The sequence below is a fragment of the Nyctibius grandis genome, chromosome 4, assembly GCF_013368605.1.
Source record: "Nyctibius grandis isolate bNycGra1 chromosome 4, bNycGra1.pri, whole genome shotgun sequence".
Taxonomy (NCBI): domain Eukaryota; kingdom Metazoa; phylum Chordata; class Aves; order Nyctibiiformes; family Nyctibiidae; genus Nyctibius; species Nyctibius grandis.
Genome location: NC_090661.1, coordinates 19,419,082 through 19,435,277, shown reverse-complemented (window position 1 = coordinate 19,435,277; position 16,196 = coordinate 19,419,082). Strand labels below are relative to the sequence as shown.

At 40.2% G+C, this 16,196-nt stretch overlaps 1 protein-coding gene across 6 annotated transcripts in view; it reads left to right on the top strand.

Annotated features, from left to right (window-relative positions):
• TSPAN4 (tetraspanin 4) overlaps positions 1–9,649 on the top strand; it is a 479,366-nt gene extending 469,717 nt beyond the window's left edge. For 5 of the 6 annotated variants that reach the window (XM_068398876.1, XM_068398877.1, XM_068398879.1 and 2 more), the window contains 3 exons: positions 558–689; positions 1,965–2,048; positions 4,902–9,649. In XM_068398876.1, the coding sequence (XP_068254977.1) occupies positions 558–689; positions 1,965–2,048; positions 4,902–4,970 (285 nt within the window). In that variant the 3' untranslated portion in view covers positions 4,971–9,649. The remainder of the gene's footprint in view (positions 1–557; positions 690–1,964; positions 2,049–4,901) is intronic. The other variant, XM_068398875.1, reaches the window with a different exon arrangement.
• The last annotated feature ends 6,547 nt before the right edge of the window (positions 9,650–16,196 follow it).

Here is a 16,196-nt window from a genome sequence, read left to right as displayed (position 1 = left end):
CATTAAGGAACTGCACCGAAGAGAGAAGAGGGGAAATACATCTTTTACTGACTGACAAAGACTTTCAAAGGTGATCAGTAATTAACAGCTTAGAGAGAAATTTGCCTCATTAACTTACATCATGATTTCAGAAGTAGTGTGCCGTAGAGATCCCAGTGTCTTCATCTCCTCGGTGCTGTATCTGTATCTTAATTTTTTTTCCTGACAACAAGCTGCAAATGATTGTTACAATCCTGCCCAGTCACATCAACTCTTAACCTCAGTGCTTGGCTGGGGTTGTCCTATTTCAGCTCCTGCCATTGCAAACAGGTGCCTTTGCTTCTTGTATCAACATCAGCTACACACAAGACCGTATTTAAACATATAAAGGAGTGGGGGGGAGAAGGTCTAATTGGGTAAATCTGAGGAAATAATATTGTATTTCTTTAAAATTTCAAGCCTCTGCTGATGTAATCACAATGCACTGAATGCCCAGCTCCAGGAGGCAGAAGTCAGAGCGAGCAGAAGTCAGTGACAGGTCATACTTACGGTATTGTCTCAATTCTTCTTTTTTTCAGTTCAGATGCTGTGGCGTCTCCAACTACACTGACTGGTTTGAAGTGTACAATACAACCCGGGTGCCGGACTCCTGCTGCTTAGAATTCAGCGAGAACTGTGGACTCCATTCACCAGGGACCTGGTGGAAAGCGGTGAGTAGCTCTCCAGCAGCAGCTCAGCAGCTGCCTTGCAACCCAGGTAAAGGGCAGGCAGCTAGTCATTGGCAGGGCTATACAGATGATAACGTATGGTGTATCCTTACTCATCTTTAACCAGAAGGTTTCAGAAGGGTCATGTTGAGCTGTGGCTTTTGACCTCCAGTGAAACTGCCCTTTTAATTATTTTTATGAGCCAAAGGCTTTCCTTTCAGTAGGCTTTAAGCTGCTGTTTCACACTGCAGACAAGTACCTGTATGGAGCACAGCCTAGCTAGATCCAGCTAGGAAATGACAGGATTGTCCTTTTTACTGTCCCACCTACTGCAGTCAGGTAGGGATAAAGGCAAACAGCTTGTCCACACACACAAACACAGCACAAGCTCTGGAGCAGCAGCCGTAGCTTATTGGGGCTCAGGCAGTCGTGACGCAAGAGGACTGTGTGGCTCCTGACAGGAACCCCAGTTCAGGGGCTTCCACTGCACAGTGGGAAGGTGGGAACTTCCACTGAATTGCCAGCAGCATTTTTTTTTTAAATGAGTTTCTGTACTTGCCTGTAATCAAATTCAAAACTCCATGGGATAATTTCCCTACAACGTCCTCAGCAAGATCTTTCCAGAGCAGAGAGTCAGAACCTAAATTCTTGTCTGAAGTTAGCTCAGCAGTTCTTTGTGCTAATTACAGGTAGTGCAATTACCCAGGAGGGGTGTGCCATAAGGCCAGCTGATGAAGTGGAATTATAATGAAGTTTTGCCAGTTCTAATGCTTTGTGAAGACAATGAGTAAAGCTCTCTCGGCCACTTTCTAGTGAGATTTCATACGTATGGATTGGCAGTGGCAGAGGCCAAGTTCCAACCAAACGTGTCTCCCTTCTACCTCTCAAGTAGCTCCAAGGCAAATTTTTAATTTAAGGACTTAAAAGTTCTTCTATTTTATTCAGGGTACCAAGAATATGTGGGCAGTAATAGTTTTTCCTTTATACATGTGTGAAAGCCACTAACTGAAGGCTGAATGATTCTTGGCCACGTGCATTTACAAGACAGAGGGCACAATTTTTGCTTTGCATTTAGGAGATGCACTTTTTTGACTCATTACAATTAGTACTCCAGGTTCAAGCTTCAACCCAGAAATACACGGTAGTTGCTCCAATGCTGAAATGATAATCCAGGCTACCTAGCAGTTTAGTCTGATCTGGCTCTTTTTCTGTCTGTATATGCCCAGGGGAATGCTTATGGCTAATACAATAACCTGGTTTTGTTTTTTTTTTTCCTAGCCTTGCTACGAAACAGTGAAAATATGGCTCCAGGAAAACTTACTAGCAGTGGGAATCTTTGGATTATGCACAGCTATGGTGCAGGTACAGTTTAACATCAATTTTCAAATCCTAATTACTCATAACCAAATAAGTAACCATAGATCCAGATGTACTCTGCCCAAGCCTGTTTTATTAATTCCAAATTTTGCATAATGTTAGAGTAAAACTCTGCAAGATTTGTCATTTATGTTTTAATTTAGTTAAAATACTATGTACAAGGTACAGAGCTAAGAATACTGCACACATTTGCTGTCTTACGATGCACTACAAAGAGCAGGCACTCTACCAAGTGGTTTATCTAAGGCTTAGACTAGACTCAGTGGAGAGGTAGTCCCTGACATCCAAAGACAGAAGCATAATCAGGGTAGGGTGAATTGCCTTTTAGGGCACCTGTATTTGTCCAGTATTTCTCTGGAAAGGACCACCTGCTTAGGCAAAATATCTAACTTCAAGATAGCCTGAAGGTAGCTTAAGTCTTCTACCCCCTCATCCTCAGTCCTAGGTTAAGTTACAAGTTGCGATGTTGTTACCATTACTCAACCTTGCCACTAAAACCATGCTACGTTTCCTAGGGAAACTAGGTAGGTAAGCCTGGCATAGACTTGCCTGTCAGACCTTGACCTGCAGTTATTCCCAGCATAACTTTAGTCAGAGAAGAAACAGTCATCAGTGTAGTACCTTGTCTCTTACTCTTACGAACCTTTGTCTTCAATCCAGCTTGTCATGGTTGTGGCCATAGTGTAGCCCCAACAGCACAAACAGCCTGAGGATGCACAGGTGAAAGCTGTGCTGGACCTCAGGCTGTTTCAGCTACATGTCAGCCCTCCATTTATGGCCCAAAATCCCATTCCTGAATGCAGTGAAGACTGAGCTTTACTTTCCAGCTCCACCTCTCTCTTATGCTCAACATGTAAGCAAAAAGGACAGCATTGCTAAGCTAATATTTAATACCATGTAACTCCAGATTAACCCATGGGGATTTTTTTAATTTTGCATGGTATGCCCCTAGCAGCAGCAAGAGAGAGCCTGGGATCAGAATTCCACTCATATTCCCACGAATGCCAGATTAGGCAGCATGGCATGTATCTTACTCTCTCATATGTCATGCGTTGGCTGCAACTTATAATGCAAATGCCTGACTCCTCATAGGCCCAAATTCAGTAGACATTTGGGTTTTGTTTTCCAGTGTACTAAGCAGATATGCTTAGGAAAAAACATAAGCACAAGATGATCATATTGCAAAGAGACAATATAAGACTGTTCTTAACATATTTGGTTTACAAAATATACTAACAGCTTTAAAGCATTTTTAAAATTTTTAAAAATTTTCAGCATTCAGGGAGTCTTTACAAGGTATGTTAAAACCCCAGCAGCCCATGTCAGAGTCCTTCCCATAGACCTTGTTTATATTTAGGGTATTTAAGAGAACACGAATCTTTCTGACCAAAAGAAATTACTAGTTTGCATGGGAGAAAACAGTGCAGATGATTTAAAAAGGCTAACTACTATTCCTAGTAAATGCTGTGAAACACAGAGAAAACACCTCAGAACCTGTCCTCCAGGTGCACTATAGGATTGAATCTAATTGATGATTAAAGTTTTGATCCAGTGTCACCTAAAATGACTTGGGCTCCCTCTGTTGTTGCTGTTACAATGTTGTTCTGTCCCTAAGCACGTGATAGCTTTTGTTTTTTCATGTTAACAATATTATAGTTAGAATCATACAGTGACACAACTTGAAGGACATACAGCACGTGTGGCAGAAGAATCTTCTTCAGTCACATGTGCGAAATTATAAAACAAATTCAGCCCCTGAGGTTTTATTATGCAGCTCTCTCTGAAGGTGTTCCTCTGCTAGGAAGTAGAAGGGCAGTATTCAGGGGATACTTCCAAAAGGCATGTGCTTACTATAAAACAGCACACTCAAGCCTAACAACCTTATTTCATTGTGGAAGAATGGGAAATGAAGACGATAACAGCTTTATAACCATTTTTTTTCTTTATTTATAAAGTAGTGTGTTAATGAGTATTTTGAAAGAGTACATGAGTAACAGGAACTGCTATGTATATAAAGACTAAATTTAAAGTGGTCAAATTAAGTGCTTAAAATAGAATACATACAAAAAATTCCTACCTGGCAAACCCTTCATTTCAACGACAATTTTTAGAGTGGTGTTGCAAGCGAATAGTAACAACCACTTAGTACATTCATGTAAGTACTTCAACTGGAAGGAAAATCCCCCCCCCTTTTCTGATGAAGTAATCTACCAGAGGCAGCACAGCAGGTCAGTAGCTGGGCTGGGAGAAGAACCACCACCTCCCCGCTGCTTCTCTTGAACAGGATGAGTGGAAAGACACATACATTGTTGATGAAGCATTGTCGGTTATGATTAATGCATGGTCAATCTCCAGTGATTCCCCCATAGGGACCTGTGCACACATATGCTTGGAAAAGCAAAGTACAGTAAAGTAAACCACAGCATCCTTTGGGTCAGGGATGAACCTGGTTGTCTTTCAACGTAACAGCTACAGAGATAACCACACAGCCCCACAGCTGTGGGTTGCTACTATAAAATATTTTTGAGCAAGAGACATCCAAACATTTCTTTTCAATATACCTCTCCCAGTATCTGGTGGCTGCCTTTCATGGTGAAACCAGCTCTTCCGTGCTCTCATTATTCGTTCTGTAAAACAGCAATACAGGTAGGGACAAAAGGGAGAGAAACTAGGAACCAGAACAAGGACATGAGCCAGCAGGAAAAGCAGTGTGTGATAGTCTTCTTGTATGTGAACAAAACCAGTGTTAAGCATGCTTTTCTCTCTTTTTTTTGTTTCAATAAAGGAGGGGTTTTTTTACTTACTGAAAACCAATTGTTTTTGTTTTCTTTCTCTCAGATTCTCGGACTCACCTTTGCAATGACCATGTATTGTCAGGTAGTCAAGGCAGATACCTACTGTGCATAGATACCATTCCCAATCTTTCTGCTCCTCCTCCAAAGGACACAGGAGAAATCTCCTTCATGCTCATTCATCTGACCTTTTTTTTTTTTCCCCCCCTTTGTACTATAAACTGTGTATAATGCTATCTTTCTGAAGATTTTGTGAATCACCCCACTTTACTGAAGGAGGAAGAAGAGAAAAAGATCTGTACTTGAACTGGCACAGGTAAGAAGCAGCCTTGTCTTCAAACAGAAGAAAACCTCCAAAGAGCAATGGTTCCTTTTCCATGGCCTACGGCAAGGCGGAGGAGGCTGCGTATGAGGGGCTGATCAGCAAAGCGATGTTAGGAAAAGATTGCACTGAGGCAACCTCTGCGAAACCTGCCAGGTTGCCTTCCCACATTTCACGGTCTAGAAGTGAGGGCATAGAAAACGAGTATTCTTCAGCATGGAGAGAAGGTACAGAGAAGCTAGCACTGAATGCAATTGTAGTTTTACTTACAGTTTGCACACAGCTAAAATGTCAAGATCAAGCAGCCCTGCCTCCAAGTGTCTCAAGATGATTTTGTAGCCAGGAGAGGATCATCTTCAGAAATATGTTATTTTAAAGGAGTATTTTTAATCTTACGCGCTGCAAAGTCAGGCTTTTAATCAGAACCAGTGAAATCTGGCTGTTGAGGGAAAACAATATTGGACATTGTCTCACATATCAATTGCCAGTGGCATATAGATGGTTCACTGTATATGTAATATATATTACATTCATACACACTTACTGTTCTGAAAGGAGGTGAAAATACCCAGCATCTAACCTCAGAAAGAGGGAACCTTTCTGTCCCATTTTACATTCCAACTGAAATAACCGAGTATTCTTTCTTGTAGGAAGCACTATCACTTATATCTCTGGGAAACAAGTAATTACTTTCAGCTGTATCTTCATTACAGTAAACAACTTGTGAGTGGGCTCTCTGTCATTCTACTATGGTTTTATTTTTTATCATCCCTGGTTCAAGTTAGTCTGCCAAAAAATATTACTCATTTCCACACTGGAAGATCTGTACAAAGCTGGCAGCTGTTCCTTCCCGGAATGTCACCATTTCATTAATTTACTTTGGGATATCATCATCTGCAGGTATGATAGAGTTTGCCTTGCTGAGGAAAAATCTTCTGCACGTTGCTCATTTTTCTGAGAGTTATTAAGACTTCAGATGTTTTTATGCTTATCTTTTTTTTTTTTTTCTTCCTCCAGCTGCATGCCTACAACAGCCAAGACACATCAGTCTTTGTTAGAACTGGAGTCACCTCTCAGTTCTGTTTTTCAGACCCATCTCTCTCCATGTGGCTGTTGGCTAGAATGTGCCCCACACTTTCTGGAATTTGCAGAAATCAAAATCATAACTTTCCTTAGTCAGAAAACAGCCACCAGTTGTCTGATTTCCCCACCCTGCATTGGTAACTGAAGTAATTTATGTAGTACCCTTCTGTGCACGCGTTCTAGTGATGAGGTTAAGAATCAGACGTTTCCTATTGTTCAAACAAACAATTCCCCATCAGCAAGCAGCCCCAGATAATGCACATGTGACAGCAAGAAGCTGAAGCACCCCAGGGAAAGGAGACAGCAGGGAACAGGCAGACAGAGCAATGCAGCTGGCCTGCTCCCTGCAGCAGCCAGCCTTTGAGGACCTCTCAGCCACTGACAATAGACCAGAGAGACAACCATGGTGCCCTGTTTTCCCAGAAAGCTCAGTGCAGCCATTCCTACTGTGACAGACCAGAGACATGCATCAAGTTCAGGTAAAAAAAGTTACCCTGTACCTTTAGTACTTACAACAGCAGGTCTCAGGTATGAGTGACATTTTGCTTACTTTAATTTAGGCAATTTGCAGGAGTAAAGCTGGACTCACCAACCCACAGCCTATTGAACAATCTCTTTAACACTCATAAGTGTCCCTTTTCTGGACCTGCACCACTGACAAATACTACTCTCACTGCTTAGGTTTTGGGATTTTTTTTTTTTTTGCTGTTTGCTGATTTTCTGTAGTCTTCTCACTCTCAGGCCCAAACTCCTCCATTGTGGGGAAGTGCTTAGGACAGTCTGATGTGTGAAAGAGCAAGTATCTTCCAAAATCTTACCCCCCAGCCTTATGCATCAACCTCTGCAGCATGGGGCATTTAGCTGTGCAAGCTAAGTCATGTATTACTTGTGTGCATTTTATGTGGCTTCCCAGTCACTCACTATCACAGCAACCTTGCCAGCACTAAAGGATTTTACTGCCATGCTAACAAGCCTTGACAAATGTTAACAGACCTTGACCCAAGACAGAGAGAAAACTGAGTAGCCCACACACAGGCACCCTGTACCCGAAGCAAGAGACTTACTCTTGGTGTTGAAATCACCACAGTCTCAATGCTCTCTGCTCCTGAGCCCAGGCTGACCTGTCAACAGACTTGCTCTTCAAAAGATGGTGTAGGGTCATTGCTTCCCTCTCTCCACTCTGTTCCTTTCTCACCTGCATAAACACAATTCCAGGTGAGATGTACCATTAGTTCTTGCCATGGTTTATAGTTTGTACACACAGGTGCTCCAGCTGACAGCTTAGAGTTTCCACCACTGAAAAGCAGCCTAACAGAGTGATGAACACAACATTGATTTTTAAGAAAAATAAAAGGTAGACAAGTCTATTTGTAGTGATCCCTGCATTAAAAATTAACACAGAGACAGGAGGCTGATGATGGTTCAGTTAGTCGGTAAGAGCAAACCATTGTGCAACAGAGCTCCCACAAGGGCAACTCTCATCAGTTTGTCACGTGGTGGTGTAGGAAGAAGAGAAAGAGACTCGTCCTGTGAGTCTCCCCATAATATGTGCTGAGCTCTTAGAGAAGACTGCTAGACTTCAGCTAAACCTACATAGAAGAAACAAAATGAGAAACAGAGACACAAGACAAGTCACACTCTGTGGTTCCCTCTAATAATTTTCCACAGTTTAGGTGTCTTTACAAGAATATAAACTGCCTCGGTTTTCAAAAATGCATATCTACAGGGAGTATAAGCAATACTCACTCTGTAAATCCCAGTCACTGCAACAGAAACAGCACTAACTGCTGAAAAAAAAGAAAGAAAGAAAGAGAAAGAAAGAAAGAAAAAGAAAGAAAGAAACCACAGACCACACATTGCTGCTAATAATTCTTTTTTTAAACACTATTCTTCTTATACTGCCAACTGAGAGGCTACTGCAACCTCTTTATAATTTGAACTGGACTACTTTCTATATTTGATGTTATTAACTCTCTTCACACAGGCCAAACAGATGTTATGGTGCTTAAAGCATTACCAGCACAATCCAATTTCAGACCTCTGAATATCCTGCATATAACAAGCCTCAGATTTATCATTTTCTTTTTAAAAGCATCGCATCCTTTCTCTGCTGACGAGGTCAGAATATTTTGTGACATATAACAGCAACAATCTTTTTTTTAAAAGCCAAAAAAGAGAGTTCCATAGTATGCGTAAAACTTCATGTTGAACTGGTTGATTATAAATACCTTGTAGTACATAACACCCATTCGAAAGGCTGCTTATATCATACATATGCAGAGCAACACAGAAGTCATTCCTATTACTTCCATTAGTGTTTTGTCACTTTTAATAGTGTCTTTTATGTTATTTTCATGTCTTATCTTTAAACATGAAGGAGGACTCGATACATTTAAATTAAAGACAGAACCAAAGGCAACAAAGACATTGAAGGAGAGCACTCCTAATTTATAGTCATTGCTCTTTCTGCTTAATAACAAGATGTGAAGGCACACGGCACACAGCTGGACCTACTGAATTCAGCAACATTATAGATTAGGTTCTAGATTCAGGCCAATATGCTTCTGGCTTTTCATCTTCACAATCATAATTATATATATACACCTATATATATTTAATAGAATATAGTTTATTTTCCTGTACAGTAACTGTCAGTAGCAGCCAAATCTTGTTGCTTGTACAACAGAATTATTTAGCTCCACATCTTACAGTGCACAATCACTGAAATTCACTCCAGTTTCTGTTCTATGAATACTTCTTTGTTCCTCCCCCTCAAATAATATAAACTCATAAAGGTTTATTCTTCCATTTAATAATTACCATTTGAATGCAGTATTGTACGATTTAGAATATGGAGAGGAAGGAACTGCACAAAGCTGTAAAAATACTTTATCTTGCATCAGCAATATGGCTGCTATGCAGATCCACTCAGCCCCCTCACTACTCAAAAACTGATGAAGACCTGGTTAAGTCTTTCAGTGCACATGGCTCCCAGCTGCCTCTTTCTCCCCTTCACAGACAGGACAGGAGGTTGTTCGCATGGAGAGAGTTAAAGCCATTCACTTACCCCTTAGCTTCATTGTTGTGCTATAAATGTGGCACCAAAGGTAAGCAACAGAAACCAGCAATTGATTGTGGCATTTATTTTAAACCCAGACTCTTTATTACCTTTGTCTGCAAGGATTCTTGCAAGGTGGATCTTCACAGATACCAAGTTAGACAATTCACAGTAAGAAAACAAGTCAGGACTCGCCATGGGAAATTTTGTTTGGATTCCATTGTGAATTCTCCTAGATTGTCACCAGTATCTTACCACAGTGGGCAGGTCTCCTCAGTTCTTTGGATTTTGTCACTGCAACTACAATGATACATTTTTGTGCATTCATATAAAGAACAAAATTTAAAATATACGTTTTATTTTTAAAAATTTATTAAATATTCTTTAAAGTTTACAACAGAATGTCTTTTGTATTCTTTATAATCAACTATACTACAAGCTATACAGTGAGTATATACATACTCAAAGATGTGTGTGTGCAAGCACACACACACAGTGTATGCAATAAAAAAATACACAGCATATTTCCTTTTTTTGTCATTTCTCATTACCTGTCTTTGATTTGACCTATCCTTCCTTATAGATTTTGTTTTATTATTATTATCATCTAAGTGGCTTACCAATTGCCAGGTAAATTTACACCCATTTCTGTTTCCTCTTAAGGGCAACCTGAAGTTATGTGATAGTCGATAACAATTCAGAAAATACTGGGGGATCAGGTTTACAGCGTAACAACATACTTAGACCCAAACCCAATTATTTTCTGTTTAGGACTTGTCTGCTACTGATAATTTTGAAACAAAAGGACTTCTCTTTTTCTGAAGCAGTTGCTTAGATTCAGAAATTACATAGAGTAATGTAGAAAAATTAACACCAGACTGTGTTAAAAATGGAACAACTAGGAAATCCTACTATGTCAAATCAGAAAAAGGTCTGGTTAGCCAGGTGTCTTGTCTGAAGTCATGTCTAACACTGTCTCTTTCAATACAATTAATTCTACCCTCCAGGTCAAACAGCTTTGCAAGTGAAACTGCCTCTAAACTGCGTGCCTTCTGAACAAGGCATACTATTGAAAGTGTAAGGGTAGATGTGGCCTGAAAGTAGAGAACCAGAGGTTTTAGAAGTTGTTGTAGGAAACCTCATAAAGGATAACCCAAACCATTGGTGGAAGTTTCTTACAACTCCCTCAATTCAGTAGGCATGTTTATATTCCTTGAATTTTCTTCATCCCATTAAGTGTACCACTAGATGGTCTCATTAACCACATCTATCTTTAATCCCTTTCTGACTTTGTGAAACATTCAACTTCAGTCTTACATAGTAGCAGTGAATTTCACAATTTCATCATGCCATATACTTTTAAAAGTACCCTTCTCATATGGATTTTAACATGTTGCCTTTCAATTTCATTTATTCACCATTGGTTCTATACTTCAGGAATGCTAACTTAATGATTCTTACAGAAATATATGGGCACAGAGCAGTTGAGTTATTACCTTGACAGCCAAATTTGTCTTTCCACTAAAGCTTAAACCTGGGTATTAGAGTATGCTATTGATTTTCAGGATCCTGTTGTTTCAAAAAGCTAAGCCCAGTGTACCTTCCCCCAGCAGCTATCCTAGTTCAGTTGTCTTTGCTTTTTGAACTACAGGTTGGCATAGACAGAGGTGTTTCTATTTTAATCAATAACTAGCCTAGTATTTCAGCTGACATCTTGCTATTTTTCTCAAAGGTACTTAACACAACCTGGGAATATCATCAAGCTTAGCTGATTATACTAGCTGTGTAATACAAACTACTTTCTGCCTGCATGGCAATAATTTTCAGAGACTTAAGGGTAGCCTATGAAACTTCATCCAATGTTTTGTCTTGACACATCAAAAGTGCAAAATATAGAGCCCTATGTTTCTTACCTTCCCATATGTTAAAAAACCCAAATAAAGAATCTATCATTATTCACTCACCTAAGTGAGTGCAATTGGAAAGGCTGTTTTTCTGAAATCCCATCAGTTGCCTGTGTAGGTCATTGTACCCTAGGCTTTGCTCCCCCTTGCCCCATAAAACAGTTTTCCCATAGAAATACTGTATGTTATTCTGTTCACTAGAAATTGTGTTTTTTCTTGACCTGTACGAGCAGCTTAGTTTACATTCCTCCCTCCAACGGCCAGAAAGCATTCACTACCAAACCTACACCAGTACATGTTAGACAGCTACACAGAGGGCCTGTAAGTCATCTTGCCATGCATGGTTTTTTAATGAAGACATGGCTGATCAGTTAAACTGGTTTCTCAAACAACTCCCTGATATGTTTTATGCAGAAATTCTTTAGGCAGAACATTTTGTTACTACAGAACTGCTTAACGGAGACTTCCCTGTACTTGTGGTTACAAGAATAACTTGAAAGCATGGGATCCTTATCGACTATAAACCTCCCCTTATATTCCCGTGGCACTGCTATTACAGAATATGGTTCAAATCACAGCCAAAAAAATAAAATTTATAAATGTATATAATTAAACCTATATAAAACAAAGTACAGCATAAAAAACAACTGTTAATTTGTATTGCTTATGTGTTTATTTTTCCATATGGACAGCGACAAGAGTTTCAGGTGTGAAGCATTCATCCTGAAGATACTAAAAATTACTGTAGAAATAAAGGGATTTCAGGAACTGGTTTGTGAAAGTCTATTCAGGTGCACCTCATCATCTCCCTCCTCCACAAATACCTTTCCTTGGCTGTAAAGCTTAAGCCCATCGCTGCTCCAGCCCTTCCACCTCTACTGTACCATTTAAATCTATGGTTCTGCACACAGGGATACCTGGTTAATAAGGTCCCAGTCTGCCAAATGTGGAGGGGATTCAGTTATTTGTATTTTATAACTTTAAGTGCCCAAGGTTAGGCATCTTATGTGGCTTTACAAAGTTCAGGTTTGACATTGAGTTAGGAGACCATAGTCCCCACATAGCAGAGAAAAGTGAGTACCGTAACCAAGTAATTCATGTCAGCCAATTATGGACCTAACTAGTGACTGAATCTGAATTGCTCTTGGTGTCCTCAGTTCCCTGATGCAAGCCTGCACATGGCTACATGAGCACTGTTCTCAAGCAGAACTGTCACTAATTGTTTAGCATTCTCCAGAGAGACTAACACTGCAGGTTTTTTTTCTTTTAACACAATTTACCTTGGAAACTCACGCAGTGTTATTGTATCATCCACAGATGCAAGTAACCAATTCTGATATTATATCTCAGCACCCAGAATATTGAGCTGAAAAATGCCTCAGCCTAGAAATGTTGCCACTGCTGTTCTTTTGAAATGCTCACATGCATTTTTTCTACCAAAAAAAAAAAAAAAAAAAAAAAAAAGGCGATTCTCAGTTCTCTCATTTTCAGGCTCTCATTTCTCAAGGAATTGAACCCCAAGGGAGTTACAGCTGTTTACAGACTCAATTAAGATGAAGCATTTGTGAGTACTCCAGGAAAAGAGCACTTCACCGTGGCGCTGCTTCTAGTGCTTTCCTGGAACCCCTCCTCTCACTCTATGAGCCTAAACCAGATCACTTACGACAGGCAAAGTCACTAAAGGCCTCTTTATAATCCTCAGAGCACCACACAGCCCTCCGCCCTCCCCACCAATGGCAACTGTCTTTGCACCTGTATTAATTTCATTTGAAAGTCACATTGGCATTAGCTGAATAGGGAGGCTGCAGGGACCTACAAGTGAAGCTATTTGGGAGAATTCTTCACACTATGAACTCAGCTGCAGGAACTGGACACAGAAGTATGTTAGAAAGAGAAACGAGTATTTCCCCCTTGAAGCCAGAGGTGCTTTGACTATTCTCCTGGCGAGCAGCTAAATTATGGTGCTTGGTCTCTCGAGAACAGAGATGCCTCAAAACCTCATGGTTGAAAATACTCATAGTTTTGGGGGAAGAACAGAAATTGTAAACTCAGACCTGTGCACAACTGAAGGAATTATGGATTTGCAAATGCAAACACAAGAGAGTACATAGACTGAATTGATGTGTCATATAATTACCAACTCACTTTCCCTAAACAAAATAACTCACCAGCTTGGAAGTACAGCTTGTTGTCATGGAACTTGCTTGATATTTGGTGCTAATAAAAACTGAAGTTTTAAATCTCCTTCCTGTGAAGTCTGTGCATTAGAGTTCTTCCCTATTAAACATTTCTTTATTCCTACCTGTGCACCACAGCTGGTTACCCTGACACAATACAATCTTCATTATCAAAAGGTCCTTTGAAATAACTGCTCACAGGTTTAAAAGAAGAATTATCACATGAAAAACTGGCACAATTAAAAGCTTGCTGCAAATCACACTCTCTTGTTCCTGATGAAATCAAGTGTTCATGTACACTCAAAAATCCAGGTTCATACATTCTCTCAGAACTAGAGTCTTCCAATGCAAGCATTCTTTGCTATGGATGACACAGGACTCCAGTTTATCCAGAATTCTGCACCAGGAAAGGTGAGGAAGAAAAGGGAAATCAAAAATTACAGGTATGAAAAAACATAGATGAAAAATACGGGAGAAGGTTGGAAATGGACAAGAGACCTGGGCAGACAACACTTGACACCTGAGCAGACCTGCTGTAAGGTGTAAAAGTAGAGCAGTATCCCATGAAATACATGGTCAGCTGATTTGCAACACAGTGCAGCATGTATAAAGCCTCTCTACAAACGGTTCCTCCTAGTCCCCATGATTTAGCAGATTTGGGTTTCTTGAGTCTTGTGTAGATGCTGGTTCTCAGTTCTAGGACTAAAGCAGTCCTTTCTCTGTAGCACGCTGTGATTCAGGTCTGTATGACAAAAGCTGTGATACCCTAACTGGTACTGCAGCCGGGCGCAACCAGTACATCCCTTCCATAGAGTCTTTATCTCGCCAGCCCTGGCAGTCGTACAGGTAACTTTCTAGCAGTGACACTGCAGCTGATAACTGTCACCAGGAGAAGGGAGGAAGTCACCAACTCCATCTAGCATATACAAGGTCAAAGGTATGCATATATTGTTCAGTGCAATTTTGTTTACCTTTTTTTCCCTTGATCCTGCTTTCATCCTGTTTCAAATGCTTTCCTGCCCTCTTCAGACTGCAGTCCCATCTGCTCCCCTCCTAGGTGCTGCAGGTTCACAGAGCTACTGAAGGACACTGGAATACTCAGATGATGAAAACAGTTACAAGGGGTACAGACATTGATTTCTCTTATATGCTCCAACCTTCAGTACTTCCAGCCTCAGAGGAGATCAATCCAGGGAGCAGTGGGGGTGAATTTATATGTAATTTAACCATTACTGAAAACCGCCGAGATCCATGACATTTAAAAGAACTCAGTATCTCAGCTGATGTGTCACTGGTCACATTGAGCAGAGTGTCCTGCAAGTTAAAAAGCTTTCTTAACATCAGTGCAGTTACACAGAACGTAAAGGTGTTCAGCTGCACAATCAGATCTAGTACTGAATAACCGAGTGCCCTGATGCCTTATTTGCACAAACAGGTCTGGTGAAGTATAAACAGAAATTAAGGACAATGTTGCCATTCTCAGCGCTGATGCTTTTCATTTTAATTTAGTGAGCTCTCACTGAAAAAGATTCCCTGAGACCTTTATAGCTGAAGTGGCAAATTAAATTGAAATTGAGATAATCCCCAGAAATGTGTACACAAATAAAGCAACTCTACCAGACACTTTTCAGACTGGGAAGTTCTTATATAAATAAGAAAATGCAATCTTCTACAGTGAAAATATTCTCAAGCCTTTCAGTTTGTCTGAAGACATCCCAGAATGCATCACATTGTGTCTGCACTGTCATGGCAGTGGGACTAATCAGATCTTTATCAGAGAATGAAGTACTATTGAAATGGGTTACACAAACCAGCAACATCACAGAATTTCACAGACAGGAGTTGGAAAAAAAAAAAAAAAAAAAAAAAAAAAATAGGCAGCCAGCCGAGCCAGTCTTTTTCAAATTTCCTCTGGCTACCTTACTGAGACCACATATCACAAGCCTCAACATAATTTTCACTTCAGTATTTCCAAATAGCAACATTTGCTTATTTGAAAACCTAAGCAATATCTCTGTTCAGGTAGGAAAGTTGCTCAGCTCTGCAACTCTTGTTTTTTAGGTCTGGGTAAAATTGTTCCTGTGGCAACAAGATAATAAGAAGGGAAAACACACAAGGAATGACACCCTGGGTGTACAGATGTACACAGAAGGAATTTAAGCCCCAGGAACAAAAATAGATTTTCCAGTAGGTAAGGTTGTGCTGTAGTTTCAGTTATGTCTTCAGTGCAATTTTTGAAGCAGAGAATATGATGATTCCCCAGGGAAACTGCACAGCCACAATGCCTACACATATTTAAAGATTATCATTCAGGGCTTTTAAATCCAACTCTATGTTTCCATTACTCCACTGAGCTGCCAGCCCAATCTCACATTGGCAGGCTCACTTGCTCTCTAACAATAGAGAGCTTATTAAATATTAAGGTCTTAAGATTAAGTACTTCTGTAGGACTAAGAAATCCTAAACAGTACACAGAAGATAAACATTTTCCCACTAAAATATATATATATACACACATGGTGGTATTAGATAAAGGCAAATGTCCCCAACACTAGCAGGAGAAGTGTGTAATAAATCCATTCATTTTAAAGCAGCCTGTGTGTCCCTACAGCCACATTCTCCCCCACTTGTCTAGACCCAGGGTTCATGGGCTTACCTCTGAAGGACAAACTTTTCTCCTGCCTTGAAATGCCAGCTTGGCAATTAGGAAGAGGTTCATGGCAGGATTCACACTACTCTGATAATGCTGATAGGAAACACTACAGGTAAGGAGACAGATAAACAGTTGGTTAAAGGT